The 19305-nt window shown below is 38.0% G+C and overlaps 1 protein-coding gene and 1 long non-coding RNA gene across 10 annotated transcripts; one reads left to right on the forward strand and one right to left on the reverse strand.

Annotated features, from left to right (window-relative positions):
* Nucleotides 1-746: 746 nt before the first annotated feature.
* Nucleotides 747-11403, reverse strand: LOC111266410 (uncharacterized). Of its 9 annotated transcripts, none has more exons than XR_015313429.1 (5): nt 10683-11403; nt 10209-10351; nt 7862-7961; nt 1572-1734; nt 747-1000 (listed from the first exon to the last, which is right to left on the reverse strand). It is a non-coding gene; the product is annotated as an uncharacterized LOC111266410 (long non-coding RNA). The 9 variants fall into 9 exon arrangements; XR_015313431.1 differs by lacking the exons at nt 10209-10351; nt 10683-11403 and adding exons at nt 9886-10064; nt 10352-10451; XR_015313433.1 differs by lacking the exons at nt 7862-7961; nt 10209-10351; nt 10683-11403 and adding exons at nt 9886-10064; nt 10352-10451 and having other exon boundaries at nt 1572-1731.
* Nucleotides 11404-13788: 2385 nt separating this feature from the next.
* LOC111266409 (uncharacterized) lies at nt 13789-15160 on the forward strand. Its single transcript, XM_022843880.2, has one exon. The coding sequence runs from the start codon at nt 13988-13990 to the stop codon at nt 14867-14869; it is 882 nt and encodes a 293-aa protein (XP_022699615.1). The 5' UTR covers nt 13789-13987; the 3' UTR covers nt 14870-15160.
* Nucleotides 15161-19305: the final 4145 nt, after the last annotated feature.

Raw genomic sequence — 19305 nt, forward strand, 5'->3', positions numbered from 1 at the left:
AGTACTGACTGGGTGATTACATAAAAAATTAGATAAAGACTCGGTGATCTTCGATGAGCGTTACTGACTACGAACTCAAGACAGCGAGGACGACGCAGTCGGTCGTTGGGTGGTAATCTGATGAGCAAGATGCTGGGAGCTTAGATGTGGAATGAGGACGTCACACAGATACCCGCGCTAACTAAAATAACTGCTTTGATGGCCCGGTTGCCTGCCTCATCTATTTGCTTTGAAGAAGAATATCTCTTGACAAATTTGCAGACTCCTCAATTCTCGCAACCAAATGGCAGAGGGGCAAGTTAGCGTGGCTCTTGATGCCCAGTAGGTCGTCAAGCGCGTCTATATGTTTCTGATTGTAGCTTGAAAAGTCGCACCGCCCAACGCCATAGGGGTAGGACCCTTAAAATTCTCGATTTTAAGCCTTATACATCATGTATGTGAGCTTGCATCGCGTGCTTATAACGTGCCAATAACAAACTGCGACTATGTTTCGCCTAGATAATTCTGTTCGAGTTTGGTTAGCTAGCAACATAAATATTGCTGATAAATGATACCCGTGAAACATGCAATAGTTTACTGATCATTACCGAAGTGAAGTCAGCGGAGTTACCAACTTAAGTTATCAATAGGCAGCTTTAAGATTAGTGATATTGCTCAATAACGATACATTTCTTCGATGCTGCACCTAAGGCGCTTCCAGCCAATTTGCGCCACTTTTCCCCACGTTCAAAAGCTTTAGAAAACTCTTTTGAAAGCGACAGTTTCTTTATTTAATCATACCTTGTTATAGTTAATGTATACAGTATACGCGATGTCATTTCCAGAGTCTATTTCTTACATAAGTTTGAATAAGCGAATGCGTTGGAATAAAGTGACATAAACCACTTAAGCTAGAAGTTGCTTGCCGTGACGGTTATCCTTCGAAATACCGGAAGAGCGAAGAACAAATCGTAATAAAAAGTAGAACCATATCCGTCACGAAGCAAGTGAAGTGAGATAACTGTAGAAAGAAGATAAGGCAATTGTAACAACGTAATTATTAAGTGGGCAATATGTTTACGGGAAAGAACTAGCCAGATGGCATAAATTACAAACAATAGCATTTAACGGTGGACGCTAAGAAGTTGCCCTAACATTTCTAAATTATAACTTAAACCAATTTTCTGTTAAATAGATATAAAGCGGGGACCTAGATGATAGGTATGGACGGACCCCAGTCGTATGTCAGTGATCGTATTCCTGTGAAAGCTTGCAGAGCGATGGTAAAGTTTAACTCAAACCTCTAACATAGGATCACTCCATTTTCATCGTTCTGTGGTACCTAACCTAATAAATGGTCAGCTTTTGGGTTGCCGACATATACAAAGTCTCCTAAAAATGTATATGCAACCTAAATGATTACAAGTTAAATTAAACTAATTTATTTATTATATTAGTTTATGAATAAATCTACATAAAATGTACATCTCTCTTTCCTGCTGCAGTTGTTTAAAATTAATATTGTTCTGGTTAATAGACTTAATAGACTAATAGTGAACTATTAATTTTCAAACTTCTAAAATCTTCCAAACCTTCGGTTTTCTGGCGTAGAGTTTTTCTTTAGGGTAAGAAAAGTTAATTGTCGTCACGTCTGGAATACGGGCAGGGCATTTATGGAGTTGTTCACTCGATCATCCATCCATTTAGAAGATAAGCTTTTAGATCACGATGATGATGTGGTGGTGTTTTGTCCTGCTGTAAATAAAATTCACCCAGGGTCTTTTGAATGCGTGAGAAACATTGATTTTATAATAAATTCGGTATTGTCAAAAAATGATGGTATAATGAAATTAGAGTGTATACATTTTTGAGAACGACTATATATATATATATATATATATAGAAAGAAGAAAAAGATGCAAATAGACGCCATTGCCACTATTTGCGTCTTTTTTATGTCGTTCCGTTTGCGTTTTCCATTCAATGTGTTTGCCCATAATTATTTCATATCGACTGCAGAGTAACACCGATTGGCCACTACCAACTTAGTTTGTTACCGCCTGAATATGGCCTGCCATCCCATATCCTATCTGTCATTTTTGTCTCTGCTTACGAGAAAAAGCCGAAAGTTGTAAACTAACCCCTAGAAGACGCGGTGTTCGAACAACGCTGAGAGTCCCAATTGTGGTGCTCATGTGTGTATCTGTTTGCGTGTGTGTCTATCTATGTGTGTACGATTAATCAGAGGAATCTGATAAACAAAGTCAGTATTTTTTCTGCTATTCGTAGCAAATAAACACGTAAAATATTCTCAAAGAAGTCAAAGCCTACGTAACTGTGAAATGCATAGGGATCCATTAGGGAATCAATTTCGAATGAGAAAAATCAGGAGTCGAAAAATCGCGTTTTGTTTAGTTAATTTAAAATACCTCGTATCTATTTCAAAATAAACAAAAATAGCTAATTTTTTGCTTTACGTATGAAATTCCAAGTGAAGATATACATATATTTTAATGTAATAACGTTCTTATTAGTTTTTGATTTTTTTTAATTATTATGGTTTCGGCTAGAATCGGAATCCTTAAGAATTGGACTTCGAATCTTTTCTGACGCAAAAAAATCAGCGGTTGATTTCAAAAGAGAAATGCTACTTAGATAATAACATGTCGGTGTTGTCTGCTCGGTATCTTTATCCAGCTTACGCCACAGTTTTTATGCCTAGTTGCTCCCACGCTCTATAGAGTGGGAACCTTACTTCTTGGGCAAATAGGTACAAAAAAACACTGACATTTCTATACATCAAACGTTAGAACCTAACTATGATTCGTAGCCACCCTTAATATGTGCATATTAGCAAACAGTTATTACTACCACCCTTATTTTGCGCGGATTGCTGGAGCACTGAAAAGCGGGAAATACCGGTCGACCAAAAATAAGTTTTATGCAAATGGGTTTCCAGCTATATATTGTTGAACTTAAAACAATGGCCAGACTAACCTAAGCCAGTCATGTTTTCATACTAGAAAACGGTCATATGTCCCTGAAGGTTTCACGTCAATAAGCAAATATCTTGCAAATAAATTAAAAAAGTTTTGAAATTAGCAGTAACTATAGACTGTAACTATATACTTGAATCCTCTGCTTCGATCCTTTTGCCGAGTTTCCCAATTTCATGGACAGCGCCTCTAGGTTTCTGAGCATTTAATAGTCTATCGATTATAACTATTCTTATATGTGTACATTGTTTCAAAACGACATGCCGACTTATGTGCGATTGTATGTTTCTACGTTAATGCACGTGCGTGTATGTGGCGTCATTTCAACGTATGATACGAACGATATTTATTGTACTGTACGCTGCAAATGGATAACCCTCAAGATACTAACATGTATTCTGCTCGGTAGATGTGAGTAATAGCTGAAATTTCCGAGCAAATATAACTGTACACAGATCGGCCGAAAAGACAGAAAAGAAAGCCAAAGTCAGAGAGACCACACATCCGATTTGTGAGTGGGTCAGCGAGAAGATCAAGTCGGCTTAGCTACAGTCGCGCGTAATTTAGCTTGTTCGCTGTTGTCGCCGCCGCCGCCCCCGCTGCTGAGCCTATGACAGCAACGAAACTAAGCGAAACGCGATCAGTCTGGAAATGCCGTTTCTTTAAAACCGTACCATGGCTGCCGACATCAAGATGACAACAGACGACGGCCACATTTCTACGGTGGCGACAGCCAACAGCGGTCCCGTTCGCTATTGTTGTTTACGACCGAATCGTCAAACGCGCGATCGAGCTGCAGGGGCAACAGCGATGGGCCGATAGAGTGTCCGCCCCAGCGGCCGCTTACATCGAGACAACCATCGAAATCGCTGCTGCTAAATGGCTGTGTCCTTAATGTTGCTGTTTATTAATGTTTTGATGTTGTCGACTGCATGAGCCTGCTGACTGCCTGTCAGATATCGAGTGCGTTATAGACCCTCCATTGCTTCGGCTCGGTTCGAATCAGTCAAATAACTCAGCGAAAAAAAATGATATGCTGTCGCCATCGTCAATGGCTTTCATATCGATCTATCAGCCAAATACGAAGCTCCTAGAAGTAGAGCTATTACAAGGACATCTTTAGGGAGTAGGATATTTTTGTTTAAGAAAGACAAAAAAAATTAAAAAAAGACGATATATAAAATTTGGAATATATTTCCAGCTTTCTCGCTATCTTCCATAAATCTTGCACTGCTTAGCTTGTCTCTACATAGAAGTGGAGGCAATCCATAGTCGCAGGTTGTGTTGTCTGTTTCGTATTCATCTTTGAAAGAGAAAAATTATTTCATCAGTATCATTTCAATGAAACTGCTTACTCTTAGGAAGTTAAAGCAATGTGTCCAATTTTTTTTATTAGATCGAGTGAGAGAATATTGCAGTTACACTGATCAGCCTTATCTACTGTTAAGTTTGTCAAAAAAAAATAGTTAAGGACTACAAAGAGACGTGTTATGAGTGGTTATGACGGAATTAGGAAAGCCCTTAAAAAATCAAAATACGTGTGCGTAAATATATATATTTATAATTTACATGCAACGTTAAGACGCATTACAATGAGAGGCTTTTACCAAATGGCGTCTAAGTTACCTGGATCGATCTGGATACAATCTGTCGATTCTGTGTATGACTGGTTGCCTATCAAACATGAAACAGCTAACTCTATAAGTTACGTGTACTTATATTATTATTATATTAAGACTTGATTTTGGATACAATTCATCTATATGAATTGCACCCTTTAATTAAAACATTCAGTGGGAAACTTTTTCAATAAATTTACGCCGTAGGCTAGTTTTGTAAAGTGTGGACTCTGACTGTTCGTTAAAGACCTCATCTCTTCAAACCGAAACTTTATTGATCTGTTTAGAATGGCAACAAAAGAGCCATTAGAAAAACACAATTGTCGAATTCTAATTAGAAATTAAGTTTTAATATGTTTTATGTTAACCACGTTCATTAGGTGTTCGATACAAAAACTGCATGCTATTGCACGTACAACTGCCTGAGGATATCGGCCTCAACTCTTACGTGTGTCCCTAATCTATTTATACAGAAGATAGTTATGTTACGCACACAAACATTTATATACGGATAGCGAAAGACAGGAGCGATTACGATTTATTGATTAAGATGTAGTAATATATTTAAAAATAGCACGTTACTCCAAGTAGGAGCTAGGAAAAATAGTTTCTACGGCACTTAAAATGTAGGTGACAACGCTAACCTCACTCATGGACCGGATATACGTAAAAGCTCGAGAATAAAATATGGTAATAAATAATAATTATTATTACATAATAATAACTTTTAACTACGTAAATAATAATTACTACAAGAATGAACTGAGTAACGGAGAATGGATCTGAGCTGTGTGACATCTCTGATGTGAAATATCATAAATTCAGTAACCATTTAATCGAAAAAATACATAGCATCTATATGTACAGATAATACGTTTCCGTGATTGTTTCAGTATAAAGTCTAGTTAAATATTTTCTACCCATGTAGCACCATTGGTCGACACCATGGATGCAACGTAGAGCTAAGTATATATATCTGCTTATTTGACAAGTTTACTCAATATAAATACCGTATACCTCGATTAAATCAGGCGAAAGTCTCCAGGCGAAAATACAAGAACTCAAAACAGCCAGAGAATTATGTCAAGAACCCGATTGGCAATTAACATTCTCGTCTCTAAAACGGCCGTTAATTTCTACATCAAAAGCCTAGGTGTACCAAATAAAACTTTCGTGACGTTTTCTTATTTCCAAATTCTTTAAATCAAAACTTCATTGTAGGTCTTGTTGTTTATCTTATTATAGTCTTCTTCGGCCTTTTCAGAACCCACATGAAAACTGGCAATAACGTAAACCGTCGATCTCCGACAAGAAACGATACTTGGCTGGGATATGCCCACTGCTGAAAGATTGGATAACAACACATCATTGCTCAAATTCAGGAAACTATATGGTGTTTTTTGCCGTGACGAGTTTTTTGTGTTATTCTACAAGAATTTGGCTTTTGTTTGCCACTAGATGTCGCTGTCACGATACTTTTACCCCATTGTGTATATATATATATATATATAGGTATATACATATGTACCTTTTTCATATTCCAAACATTAAGAAGTACGTTATGAAGTTGATACTAATCAAAATAGCAATCTGATTACTATTGTTAAGTTAAAAATCTTGTGTAGATTACAGGGATGTCCAGAAGAACTGCACGAATAAGTTAGAGATGTATCAACTCGAAGAACGTCTTATGCCTTTTTGACCTAAACAGAAAGGAGTCCAGTGGTTGCCAATAAGCCCTAGTACATAACTAGGTGTGGATAGCTTGAAATATCCGCAAAAACTCACGCAAAACTAAGAAAAAAGGTTCTTTTTTTAGTTTTGCTGAATACTGACTTTATCTTAAGCAGATAAACTTAAAAGCAAGTAAACTAAAGCAAATAAATGTTGTTAAACTGAAACATTAAAATGCTTGACGATGATAGACGTAACAACCACAGCATCTATGTATATATATGACATTGAAGCTGTTTATTGACAGAAGAACAATACTAATTTGTAGCTAGTACATCGATAAGCAATTTGCTCATTTAACTTACTCATACTTGAAAATTATATTCGAAATTTGATCTGGCTACATGTGGCATAATGTCAGCATTTCCTTTCCCCAATCCATTCTTGCAACAATTATAAACAGATAGCCAATACATATATATTATGACATCTGCACAAAACTTATCATAGGCACTGCATATATTTATACATTGAATGTGCGTTGATAGGTTTTCTCAGGCGAGCCTATGCTGCGTTCTGTGCGCCTTCGAAAGTTACCTTCGAACTCGAAAGAATCTTAAACTTCTAATAATTTTCATACGAACGACTGCCGAAATCTAAGTGATAGTGACAACGCTATATAAGTGCTGTTCGTTGACAGGCAAACTTGCTTAAATGAATAGATATGTTGGTTTTAATTAGACTAATTTCACATATAGGCAAATAATATTACGTTTAAGATATAGATTCAATCAAAATTTCTAAGTACGTCTTCACCATTTCCCCCTGTACGTTTGGAATGGTCTCTGTGAATACCTGTACCAATAAGAACGAGCTTAATTTGGGATACATTATATACATACATATGTATCTTTTTCAATAACTGTAATGTACATGGTAATAACCTTTATATAATTCGGGAGTTTTTTTTTTGGTACACAGTTCTTTCACAGGCAGCGTAAGGCGACAAGTCCGACTTCAATTTGTTAGGCTTTACGCCCGAATTTACAATACAATGTAAGTCCACCTTCATTTGGGCCAAACCGATAGATTTTTTTTTGCCATTTTGATAATAATAACTCTATAATAAAAGCGAGATATTTATTTCGCATGTCAGTTTTAATGTATAAATAGTTACTAGGGGTACGGAAATAGCATGTTGAAGATATGACGGACAGGAAAAACGTGTTTGTACAACCCAGACCTCATCCGGGCTGTAAACTTTTTTTTACTTCAGGCACACCTAGCCAAGTAAAACAAAAAAAAAAAGCTGACGTGTATAATGTATATAATGGTCACGTTGTCTCAGGGTACAATCATTAGCTGCATATTATTTAAGACGACAATTATAACAACGAGTTTGCTATATACGTAAAACAGTAAACTGTTTACGCAAAACACTTATATACAATGCTGTTTTTAGGTTACGGACTGTTTCATCAATAGATGAAACAGTCCGTAACCTTAAAGTCCGTAGTAGTCATTATAAGTTATCGTTTTAGTAAATTATGGCTTTCGATAAAAGTACATGTCAATTTCTCAACCCCTGCTTACCCCGAAATTTTGAATATCTTTGACTTGCCGTGATATGAAATTATTTTGAGTTTAGAATATTCCTTACGCATTCGCATATCCATGCAGTCATGCAAGTTACCTGAAACAAGTGTAAGTTGGGGTGGTTTAAGTTCGCATCGCAGTCGCCTGATAAAACTGGTTCGTACAACCTCTGTGCGTCTGTTAAGCTAGTTCAGTTTCACAGCAATACGCCATCTTAGTAGTGGCTAAACTCTTACAGAGACTGATATGAAATTCCGGCACGAAACGCGAAAAATTGAGTTGCAAACAAGAGGAGTGAAGTGAACAAATTATTAAATCTGAGTAATATATGGTAAAGTCCAACTTCGGTCATAGCACAACATCGACGGTTAGATTTCGGTTCGAGCAAGCAGTACATTACTTCAGAATATTACTTATCAGGGTACGGCGTCTATGCAAGCAAGCTGGCCTTGCAGTGTTCGTTGTACTGCCTAAGTCTCGGACTTTTTCTGTAGGTTCTAAGTACCCCCGATGTTCAACCTAGATCGCCTCGAGCTATGTGTACATAGAGCACCTAAAAAGTAAAGCAGTTCTATGATATACTATGAGGCAATAACGTCCTCGAAAATGGCACTCTTCTGTTCCGTACTCTCTGTAAGTAAATGACTCTATAATAGTGCGTTAATAAACACAGCAAAAAAAAAATTCACAACAGATTTTGCGAACAAAGCACCTACATGGACCTTCGAAGGGTCGACGCGACCTAGGTACAACCCATTCGTAGACGGAAAATCAAGCAAATTCGATTACATACCTTCCACAATCCAATATAGAAATTTAACTCTCCGTAGAAAATGTAAAAACAAATATTTATCCTAAAGTTAATCATTCTCATAAAGAAGCCGTTGCATATGCAAAGTACTAACTATTATTTTTAACTAGAGCGTGGTATTCATTGGTTGTTGATGTACTTGCCTAGCTACTACCCAAACATTTGTAGACGAAAGCAGTATGACACTTCATAAAGGAAAAATAAATCTACCTCATCAACGCAATTATGTTTCCATCGTTTTTGTTAGTGTATCAAGCGCACAGCCATGTTGTACATTCATATTTATCTCACCGTAGGCCTTTCGGCGCATCGCGAAATACTAATAAAAAAAAAAAAACAAAAAAAAAAAGCTTCGAAATTTGAGATAACATTATAAAACTTATCTAATAAAATGGTACAAGTGGTGAAAGTGTATTTCAGTAGGGTTACTGAGACTGGCTCACAATCTAAAAGGTTAGCATTGTTTAGATAGAAACGTCCTCAGCTATAAAGGTCTGATAACATTGTCTGCCTACGTATGATGGTCCAAATTGGCTGGTTATTTTAGCGTATGGACTGTTTGGTACTAGGATCTAAGTAACTAATAGAACGGCGAACAGGGTAGTCTACAATCGCTATTCTAGCTATCATTGATAGAATACGTGACACGTATAAACTAGGCAAATTCACTGTCAAATGTATTGTAATTTATTTTACTATCTGTTTTAGATGGCTAAATAATCAATTAAAATCTTATATCGAAGCTGAGGATTTGCTAGCTAGACTAAAAAAAAAAAATGAAAATATACAATAATTATTTAATGTGTGTGTGTTGTATAGATATTTAATTATTCCTCCAACAGAAAAGTTGGACTGCAGTAAAATCGTTTAATGTGTACGTTGCGATAATTTCCGAAAAGAAGAAACCCAAAGCCCATTTTTTGTGCGAGGTGCATCCAATGCTAATGCACCTCGCGACAAATGGTCTGACGCAGATTTTACCACGGTTGATTTACAGCATCTGTTGTAGGTAATCACCTGCTGCTTCATTGTGGCAGCTCAAGCTACCACAGAATATCGACAAATGACTTTAGAAATTCTAGATTTACTCATGTCTCGGCCCCATTACATACGTAGAGCAGGTAATTTACAAACTAAAATAGGGTTGATTGAAGAAAATATATTCGCTAGAGCTAATATTTATAGGGTGAAAGAGGTTCTTCCAACTAACTTTTATAGAAAGTTTTCTTTCAAATCAAGAAACGGCTCTCATTCAGTAAAGGTTTAATTACACTCCCGTTGAACTTGTCGACGCATGCGTTCGTACGGATATTTACGGTAACCGCTTGCCAAACTCGCTGATGTGTTGTCGTAATGTAGTGCAGGCTAGTTTCCATTATACGAAACCTTCTAACGAATGAATCGATGTGTCGTTAATCCTCAATGCGACCAGAGTGCCGATCAGGATACATGTTAGAGACGAAAAAGATAGATATAGAAAGATAGCTCTAACTGTTGTAACAGTAATCCAATGAACAATTAACTTAAACTCACGTTTAAGTATGTCAACCTGTGTCCTATAAGGGATTTTACAGTGAGCCCCCCTCCGCCAGCTGAAGAATACATGACCCATTAGGATTATGATAGATCCGGCCGAAACGTTCGCTAAAGGCAACAGGAAGTGCTTCAGGCATTACCTGGACATTTGGAAACACGTTATCACTTAGACGAATCGCTCAAAGTGGGATTATCCACTCGATTATAGATTAAGTACATAACTAGCAGTTAACTTATATCTGTTTACTATTTCTACTGCTCGCTAACCTCGTTTATCAACATTGGGACGTGCATGTATCGCTAGGCAACATCTTACAGTTTGCGTGCATTTTATATAGGGGCTCGTGTATAGCACCTAACGGGCACGAGCCACTAACATAAACACTTCTCTGTCGCAGTCTTTGTTGGAGGTAATTTCGTTATGATTTTTTGTTAAAGGAACATTTATTTACTTAACTGTATTGTACATACTTTAAAGCAACGTCCGTGTTGCGGCCTTCAGCCGGTAATCACAATTTGTCATCAGAATCGGAAAAGACTTCAACAAGCGATCTTGCTTCGTCTACTACATGCGCTCTATGCGTAGTACTAATACGGTGAGTCTGCAACCTGAAAACCGTCGCCCGAAGTCGGTAGCGAATTAAAAATCACCCTTAATAGTCAATGATAACGCGACGCTACTTGATGCATAACCGTACATCACCATTAAGCAGTGTTATATCTGCATTCGTTATTTCGGCCCTTGATACTTTGGACAGTGGTTGTTTTTTTGTTTTCGATATAACCGGCGTGTTTGTCGAATACCGCCCGCTTCGTTGATATTTTCTACCTGTTTTGGCCGTGATCAGGCCTGACCAGGCCAACGGCGGGTGGTCAAAGAGAACTACGAAGACAAAACGAACGATTCAGGAGCCAAGGAGGCTGAGAAGTCAATAAAGATCCAACAGTCAAGTAGCATTAGGAGACCTGACAAAATCTAATGATCCGGGAGAAGACGGCCGCTAAAAGGGATCCAGCGGCCAGCGTTTAACCCACGGGTTAGAAAAACACATCGTTCGTAAAGCATGTACCGCTATTACGTGTTTAAAGCAATGTTAAAAATAGTGCACATTGCAGTTCCTCAGTGAGCAGATAACTTGTTTAGTTTAATAAATGACTTAAATATTAATTTACACATAGCACTTTTAAGTTATTGGAGAAAGCCTTTATCATCCAGCTACAAATGAGGTTTAAATAATCATGGACTTTGACTTCCTTAGCTCAAAATCGACCCTGGACATCGCTCACAGATACAATTAAGCATTCAAATTTTGCGGTATTTATGTGACCTATCTTACTGAGATACCAGTTCAAACTCGCAATACGTGCAGCGCTGAATAGTGGTTACCAAATCTTTGTTTTGTTTATTGAAACAGACACGGCCCTAAGATGGCAGTAAGCGCTTTTACGGGTCCTTTTCGGTTTGTTTTTTTTTTTGATGCTGATTCAAGTAAATTATACAAGCCTGACTCTGATTAGCGCATTTCAAAAAGATTTCCAAACAATTTAAATTCGACTCGTTGCATAAATGAAACTTACTAAATTTAATACCTTCAATAATATAGAGAAAACTGCGATTTTTCATCTTTAGATCACAGATCCGAGTTAAGTGAACAGAATTCGCTGTATGTAATTTTCTATTTTCTGTGATATCGCTAGCATTGGACGTTACCAGTGTGTTGTCAGTTCTGGCGTCATAGCAATGGCGTATACGTAGGAACGCCTTAAACATTATGACCCGTCACGCCTGCGAGGTGAAGGTGAGCTACTAGAGTAGATCTTTGCTTATCTGGATGAACTAGAGGGCTGTTGAAGAACAGTGTACAGCTTATTTCATTCTAGCCGGCAAACAAGCAAGAAGAAACGATGAATCTATCGGCTTGGATCGGCGCTGGCTGACTTGTGTCAGGTAACGATGCTCATTATCTTCGCGCCGATAATCACATGTTAGGCACCTATTGTTAATATTCGTTAGTTGGTTTTTACAATCTAAACACAAAATACACTAAAATACCCTAATCAAAACAGAGAGACCATATAAAACGTCTATGAGTCGTTTAGATATTTCAACGAAGATAAACCGATAATAATAGACAAAGTTTAATATTTACTATGCTATATAGAGTCGCACAATATACTTAGCAAATGTTTTTTAACAGCTTGACAAAAATTATTATTATTATTAGTTATTTGAAGATTCCATGCGCATTGGATTTTCTTAATGCGTTGGCTTAGCCGGCCAAGGCTCTAGTTAGGAAGGCCGAACGAGTGTCGCGCACATCTGCTGTCGACGCATACGCGAGATGCACAACCAATAGACCGAGCTTCAAATATGTCATTTAATTTTATGCCTTTTTCCCGCGTACCCGATTCAACCGTTGGAAAAAGTACAGGCCGAAGTACAGCAGTAGACTATAGGCAAGTTAAGAAGCTATCTGTAATTTAGGAGAAATAATATGACACCTAAAAAGACGGAAGTATGGCGTATCATCTACGCTAAAACTTCTTTAGCCTTCCGGTGGCTCCGTCGTCATTATCTAATGTCGTGTCCATGGAATTCTGCCAGGAATTGAGGTGAAATGACCGGCATTGCTGTCGTCTCCTTCGTCATCTCCGGTTTGCCAACACAAAATAAAGACGAAACACTCCGTTTGTTAAGCAGTTCTCTTAGTTATTTCCTGCAGCGACCTTAGCAGTCGAAATGAACATATATCACGCTATTCCTCTTTGCACATGCAACGCGCATAAACATGTAAACTTATACACATCTACAGTTACCTAGCCACGAAAGTGGGCGGAACGTTTGTCATATTTACAGAGGTACCATTTTTTATTTTATTAACAATCTTCAAGAAACAGAAAAATCACATGTCGACGAAAATGGGCAGAAGGCTCGGTATACCCCAAAGCCAATGTCAATGGAAACGATAGTAGAAGTGGGGGATGAAACGCCATATTTTTTCATTCGTTCACAGGCAATAAAGGCAGTGGACAGCGTTCGATTTCTCGATTGTCCATATCATAATGTGACTAAGACCCTTAATGACCGTCTGCGTTTCCTTAAAAAATGTATGATATCGGTTTGCCCTAATCTTTATGTAACGAATACTCAACCAGTTAATCACAGCAGCATCTACATTGTGATTGAATGTGGTGGCAATCGCTGGCATTGGATTTGTATCATCTATTAGATGACAGATCGCCACCAAGAATATACCGTACGACATTCATGCATTGCCAAATACGAAGAAATTTATAGCGTGTTGAAAGTGACTAAATTAGCAGCTCTGCGTATTGTTATTGCGGCAACCCGAAGTTAAATAGACACCACTGTAATAGTACTACGATTTATTGTACAGGTGCTCGATTTCGATCGATCATTATTTGGGGGCAATCCAACGTATGCGTAATAGGGAAGCGACGTTCAAAAACCGGTTTCTAGCCAAACAGCTTTCGCTGTCTTCGCTGCCGTATTGAAGGCGAGAGAGCTGGTTTAAACCCTTGCCACATGACGGCCTTCATGTGGATCGTGACTTTGAATATAGCTACACGGATCGCATTCTGCAGTTGGTGAGTCCAGCTAACTAATCGGGGCAGGTTGGCTCTTCATAGCAGCACATTACTATCCCTGTCATCAACTTCTTCATCCATTAAGAACATCGTACACGTCAGTGTTTTGTCACTCGTGGCGTTATTCAGTGTCTGAGTGTGCGCACATCCTGGTTGAATCCGGCGACATGAAATACACCGCAATGCTATTACTAGCTAGTGCTGCTTACGGTCAGCATCACTACGGTCGCTCCTATAAAGGCGGAGTTCAGACCCTACAGTCCTCTCCGTTACCGCCACACGGTTACGTTTCACCGTCAGCTCTTCGTGAGAGGAGTGAACCCCCGAAACCATTCGCGTACAAGTATGAGGGCCCCGACCCTTACGGCGGCTACTCCAGTCACGAATCGCAAGGGGATGAGTATGGTCGCATTACCGGTCAGTATACTGTGCAAAATCCCGATGGAACTTCCCGACTAGTGAAGTACATTGCCGACCCCGAATTGGGCTTCCATGCCGAAGTAGACACTGATGAAACGGGAACAAAAACATCAGAGCCTGCTGGTGCCCTAATTAGGTCTTCGGCACCCGAAGAAGATTATAACCCGCAAGTTAGACAGATGGGTTACGGTGCACGTGCGCCTGCCCCCTATACTGCTCCAGTTTATAAAAGTGCTCCGCACTTAAGGCCACCTGCCTCTGGACGCCCAGGTGCTTACGGGGTCACACCCTCCGTTGGAGGCTCTCTCAAAAACTATCATTCTGGCTCGCAATACAGCGTTTCCGGCGCATTCAAAGCCCCGGCCCCCTATAAGGCTTCAGCTACTTACAATGCTGCCCCTACCTATGGGGCTTCGGCTACTTACAACACAGCAGGCTCATATAGAGCTCCAGCCGCTTATGGAGCACCAGTCCGGTATGGTTCCTCTGGAACCTACAGAGGTACATCCAACTATGGAACCTACAAAGCTGCAGCATCTTATCGGATCCCAGCTGTACAGGAAGCCCCTAGACCTACTTCATACTCTCATCGCCAATTAGCTGCCCCTAGTAAAAGATCATATTATTAATTATAAAATCAATACGGACTGTGCTGTAGAGGCCTTAAAAAGTGAGATATTAGACTTGCGAATATTCAGGAAGTGATTATCATGCATAAAAGCTTCACCGATGTATCTTTGTTTCAACAAATACGCTAAAAATGCAACCATCGGCTGCTTGTATTAGTTGAATAAATAGGTCGTGAGGGTCCGCTATATTAAAGAACCTTGGATTAACAAAATATATTATAAAAATACATTTTAAATTATAAATATAATTATAAATAAGAAATAAATTATATATAAAAGTAAATATAAAAACCGGTGTCATTTTTATTGCAGCCTGGGTACAAGGTCTAATAGTAATTAACTTTTCTTTGTATTTTATTATTTTTTATTTCTATTTGTGTGATTTAATTGTATGTAACAGCCAGTCTTAATACGAAATCGGCTTTAAATTAATAGACACAGGAGATGAATTCTCGCATCCATGTACATCTACGTATGATATAATTATTCTCCTCTATTTATCTCCGATTTCTGTATTATCGCCTGGCTAATGAATATATAAAACTGGCTGTTTAAATTCTAAGCAGAATTAAATAAAACGAGGCTACGAAACGCTAAGTATATAATCGCGCAAGTGTCTTTGAGCATCATTCAGCCAATGGCGATATTTGCTCCGACTCAACGCCATTGGCGGCCCAAAATCGCGCCAACCCGTAAATATTGCTTCTCATTACTGCTACGTTTTGCCGAAAAGCGAGGAACAGGCTGCAATGCAAGGTTGAACCTTCCTTCAGGCTCATTTACCTTGTCAAGCAAAGCTGACGACATCGCGTTTTCAGGAATGCTTGAGGTTTTTAGAAGCCGAATTGCTTCATAGCTTCAAGTGTCTTCAGACAGAGCCGGATAGTGCTAAAACAGATTTATACATAGATCAGCGAACAGCTGAAGCTATTTAGTTGCATCTGTGAACGGGTCTATAAAAGAACTAGTAATTCATAGGGGCTTAGCGTGATTTATACCGTATGAAATATACTTACGTTCCGCATCGCAGTTCACGTTGCAAATAATAATGTAAGTTTCAATATGTTAATTGTAGAAAAAACAAGGCTAAAAGAATAAAAATAATAGCGATATCCTCACCTATATCACGATAAGTATCCGCTTCACCTACAAAGTAATCCATGTATATTTTTACTGCTTATATATATATGGAAAAAAAACTAAATCTTTTTTGAGATTTATATTTATATATACGTATCGACTACATACTAGGTATTTGGTGTTTTTCTATGTCCATATGTGTTACTCTAACGGGAATAAATAAATAAATGAAAAAACTCGTAACGTCATGAATATATTACGTTAGCACAGTATAGTCGCAGAAGTATTTTTTTTTCTAAATATGCTATGTTTATCGTGAATCTGTTATTGTGAAACTGTCTCCATAGAAAAACAGGGCGCTGGATTTGCATTCATCGGCTCAAAGTTTGCTCTAAAATACTCAGGTTGTTAATATCACTTCATCATGCGGTTACGTTTAATCGGCATGGATATCACTGAACTTCCCAATCAAGATAAGGGTCAAATTATCCCATAAACAATACTCCTTGGCCGGAGGATGGTAATAAAAGCTTTTACTGATTTCAGCATAATAAGAAGAACGCTGCGAACGTTTCTTTCAATTAAAATGATTCTAAGTTTAATAAAGCGTACGTCATTCTAAATAGAGCATGCCAACCACTTATCAGTTCAACAGCCTTTGACTTTTCAGTACTTTTAATTACATATTTTAAGAAATTTCACTTAATAAAATTGGCTCAGCCATTATGCAGAATGTGAATTGAAATTAAAAGAAAAAGGTTTATTGAGAAATGAAAAAGCTTTTGTGTATGTTCTCTTAACATTGTCTATGCGGTTCGGCATAACTCACTCAGTATCTGTCAATTTGTTTCAATGTGTATTTTTAAGAATTAAACATCAAAGTACTTAAATGCTTTAAAGCCTGATTAAATAGTTCGGTCATTTATCTTCTTTAGCTTCTATTTTCCTGTACCATTGGTTAAGCTTATCGGCGTATTTAGGGACTACAAGGGTTCTATATATCAAAGAGGCCAAAAGTATGAAAATTAAAAAAATCTTATCACTCTTTGAGCACTTATTAGGCCAAAGACACTTACCTTATCTTGTTTTATATCGACATGTCCATATCGGAATCCTGACTAGATGCACGCGCAACAAAATCATTCGTCCGCATATCCAAAGGTTAAAATCCTCGCTAGCGCCTAGGGCAGTACCTGCCATCGGGATATCATTCTATTAAAACGAAAAACCACGAAGTATAAAATACCAAAAAAATGGTTTTAAACTTACTTCTAGTAATTACTTAGACGACTCACTTATCATATAAATATATAGAATATTTTCGTTGCTTTAATCTGGGCAGATTTTCCGGAAGCGATATTGTCCAGTATGCTGGAGTTGTGAGGTGCTGACCCGAACGAGTGGATGCCACCCAACAATCTCAATTGCGATTATTGATAAACGTTCCGTCAATGGCGTGCACAAACGGCTATATAAGTGTAAATATATTTGTGTCATGTTTTTAATTAATAAGAGTTAAAAACTATCTTTAACAGGCAAGAAAATAAGTAGCAGAAAAACAAAGCAATAGTATGTCACACATGTAAACGGTGCAATGGCATTTTGTTAGCCTTGGTAGTAGTTAGTTTACTGGTGGTAATTTATTCGGTCATGTTTGTTCCTTACTACGGAAGTGCTGTTTTTCCATTTATAAACAAGCAGATATCACACGATTTCCTCGATTTTAATTGCTGACACTTAATTATAATCGACTTAATTGCAAACTGCAAACTCGTGAAAACCGCTGTTGAGCCTCACGGCTAGCTTCCAGATTCATACAACGAATCTGCTCCCTGCTAATTACGATATATTGTATATATATTTTAGTTATTTGAAACTGGTGATGGCAGTATTTATAAAATTCTGGAATTTCGACTGAACTTGATCTAACCGAATTCGGCTACTACCGAATACGATACGAACCGAATTACATAAAATAGCCGAAAAATAAATTTTCAGTCATTTTTGTCCTCGACATATTCGCAGCATGGGAAAACGTGGAGCTACTTGGTGCAGGGGCTATATGGGCTACTCAATTTTTTTTTTAGCAAAAAGGTTGATTTTAAATTTCAATAGTATAAAACTTGCAGATTTCTTTAGCTGTACACGGGTCAAAAGTATATCGCCCTTTGCGTTACTAGACCTTTTTCGTCGACTAAATTTAAAAAAAAATGAGCTGTATGGGACGGTTAAGCGTTTTTTTGTATTTTATAGAACTTTTGCTGAGCAACTGAAAGAAGCAAAAATATTTTTCTACCACAGTTTTCTTCTCCCAGAATTAGCTTGTATAAAAATGGTTAAACGACTTTTAACTAACTTAATGATAACTTTAGAAAATACATGGATCAGGAATAAATGAAGTTATATGAGCCACTGCATTTCAAACGTATCTGTATGAAAACGGATGCTATCTATGCTAATTTTACAGATCTGTCTATCTGTATATACGTGCGTCAACATAGCGTAGTTTCGTACTCGTACCACATGACGTTATTGTTACCGACCGGTGTTGTTTGTGAAAGAAAACCGGACGACATTATTGGCACTACTAAAGCATTGTTTCGAAAAACGATATTGACAAAATACGCATTACATTGCGAACAATCATGATCATAGCTTAGAATTTACCGTGGGAAATATCAGAATAATGCTCATGTATGATAGCGTGTAGGTGGTGGTGGTGGTGGGGTCCGGTCCGCTTTGAAGAACAGCGCGCTTTCTGTTATTGCGCCTCCTCACTTCTCAAAACGAGGTATAACTCGTTGATGTCCTACTAGTTGGGCCATTCAACAGCCGGTTCAACTCTGCGCAACAAAACTTCATGAGGGACAATGGTAGACGAATCAATCTCTTTGTCCTGTCTAGCTTGTTAATCATTAAAGAGTATCGGCCTTTTTTTCATCCGTAATGACAGCCTTTTTTAAGAAGAAAAACATTTCTTTAATCGTTGTTAAATTATTGATTTGTTTGCACGGAATCACTAGTTGCCTATATAGCCCCACCTCTAGTCTATATAACCCCACCTTTTGGGGCTATATGTGTGAACGGCATGTTTACAGCTGGTATTTTCTTAGAAATAAATTGATTACAATGAACCTGTTTTGGTCTCATAATAGGACAGTCTCTAACGGATATAGCGATATATGATTTTCTATCCGTGGGACCGGTTGTGTTCGACGATAATTTTAGGTAAATTGCAACCCATATATAAGCTCACCTCCTATATCTCCCTTCGAGTGATTTTAGCAATGAAAGGATCTAAATAAGTATTTTCTGCCCTGCCTGCTTTCCTGGTAGCCTTGACACCAAGCAAGGTT

The sequence above is a fragment of the Varroa jacobsoni genome, unplaced genomic scaffold (assembly GCF_002532875.2).
Source record: "Varroa jacobsoni isolate VJ856 unplaced genomic scaffold, vjacob_1.0 scaffold_1080, whole genome shotgun sequence".
Lineage (NCBI taxonomy): Eukaryota > Metazoa > Arthropoda > Arachnida > Mesostigmata > Varroidae > Varroa > Varroa jacobsoni.

Bases quoted from the DNA above. Each gene is read 5' to 3' on its own strand.
- LOC111266409 (XM_022843880.2), top strand. From the start codon at position 13,988: ATGAAATACACCGCAATGCTATTACTAGCTAGTGCTGCTTACGGTCAG.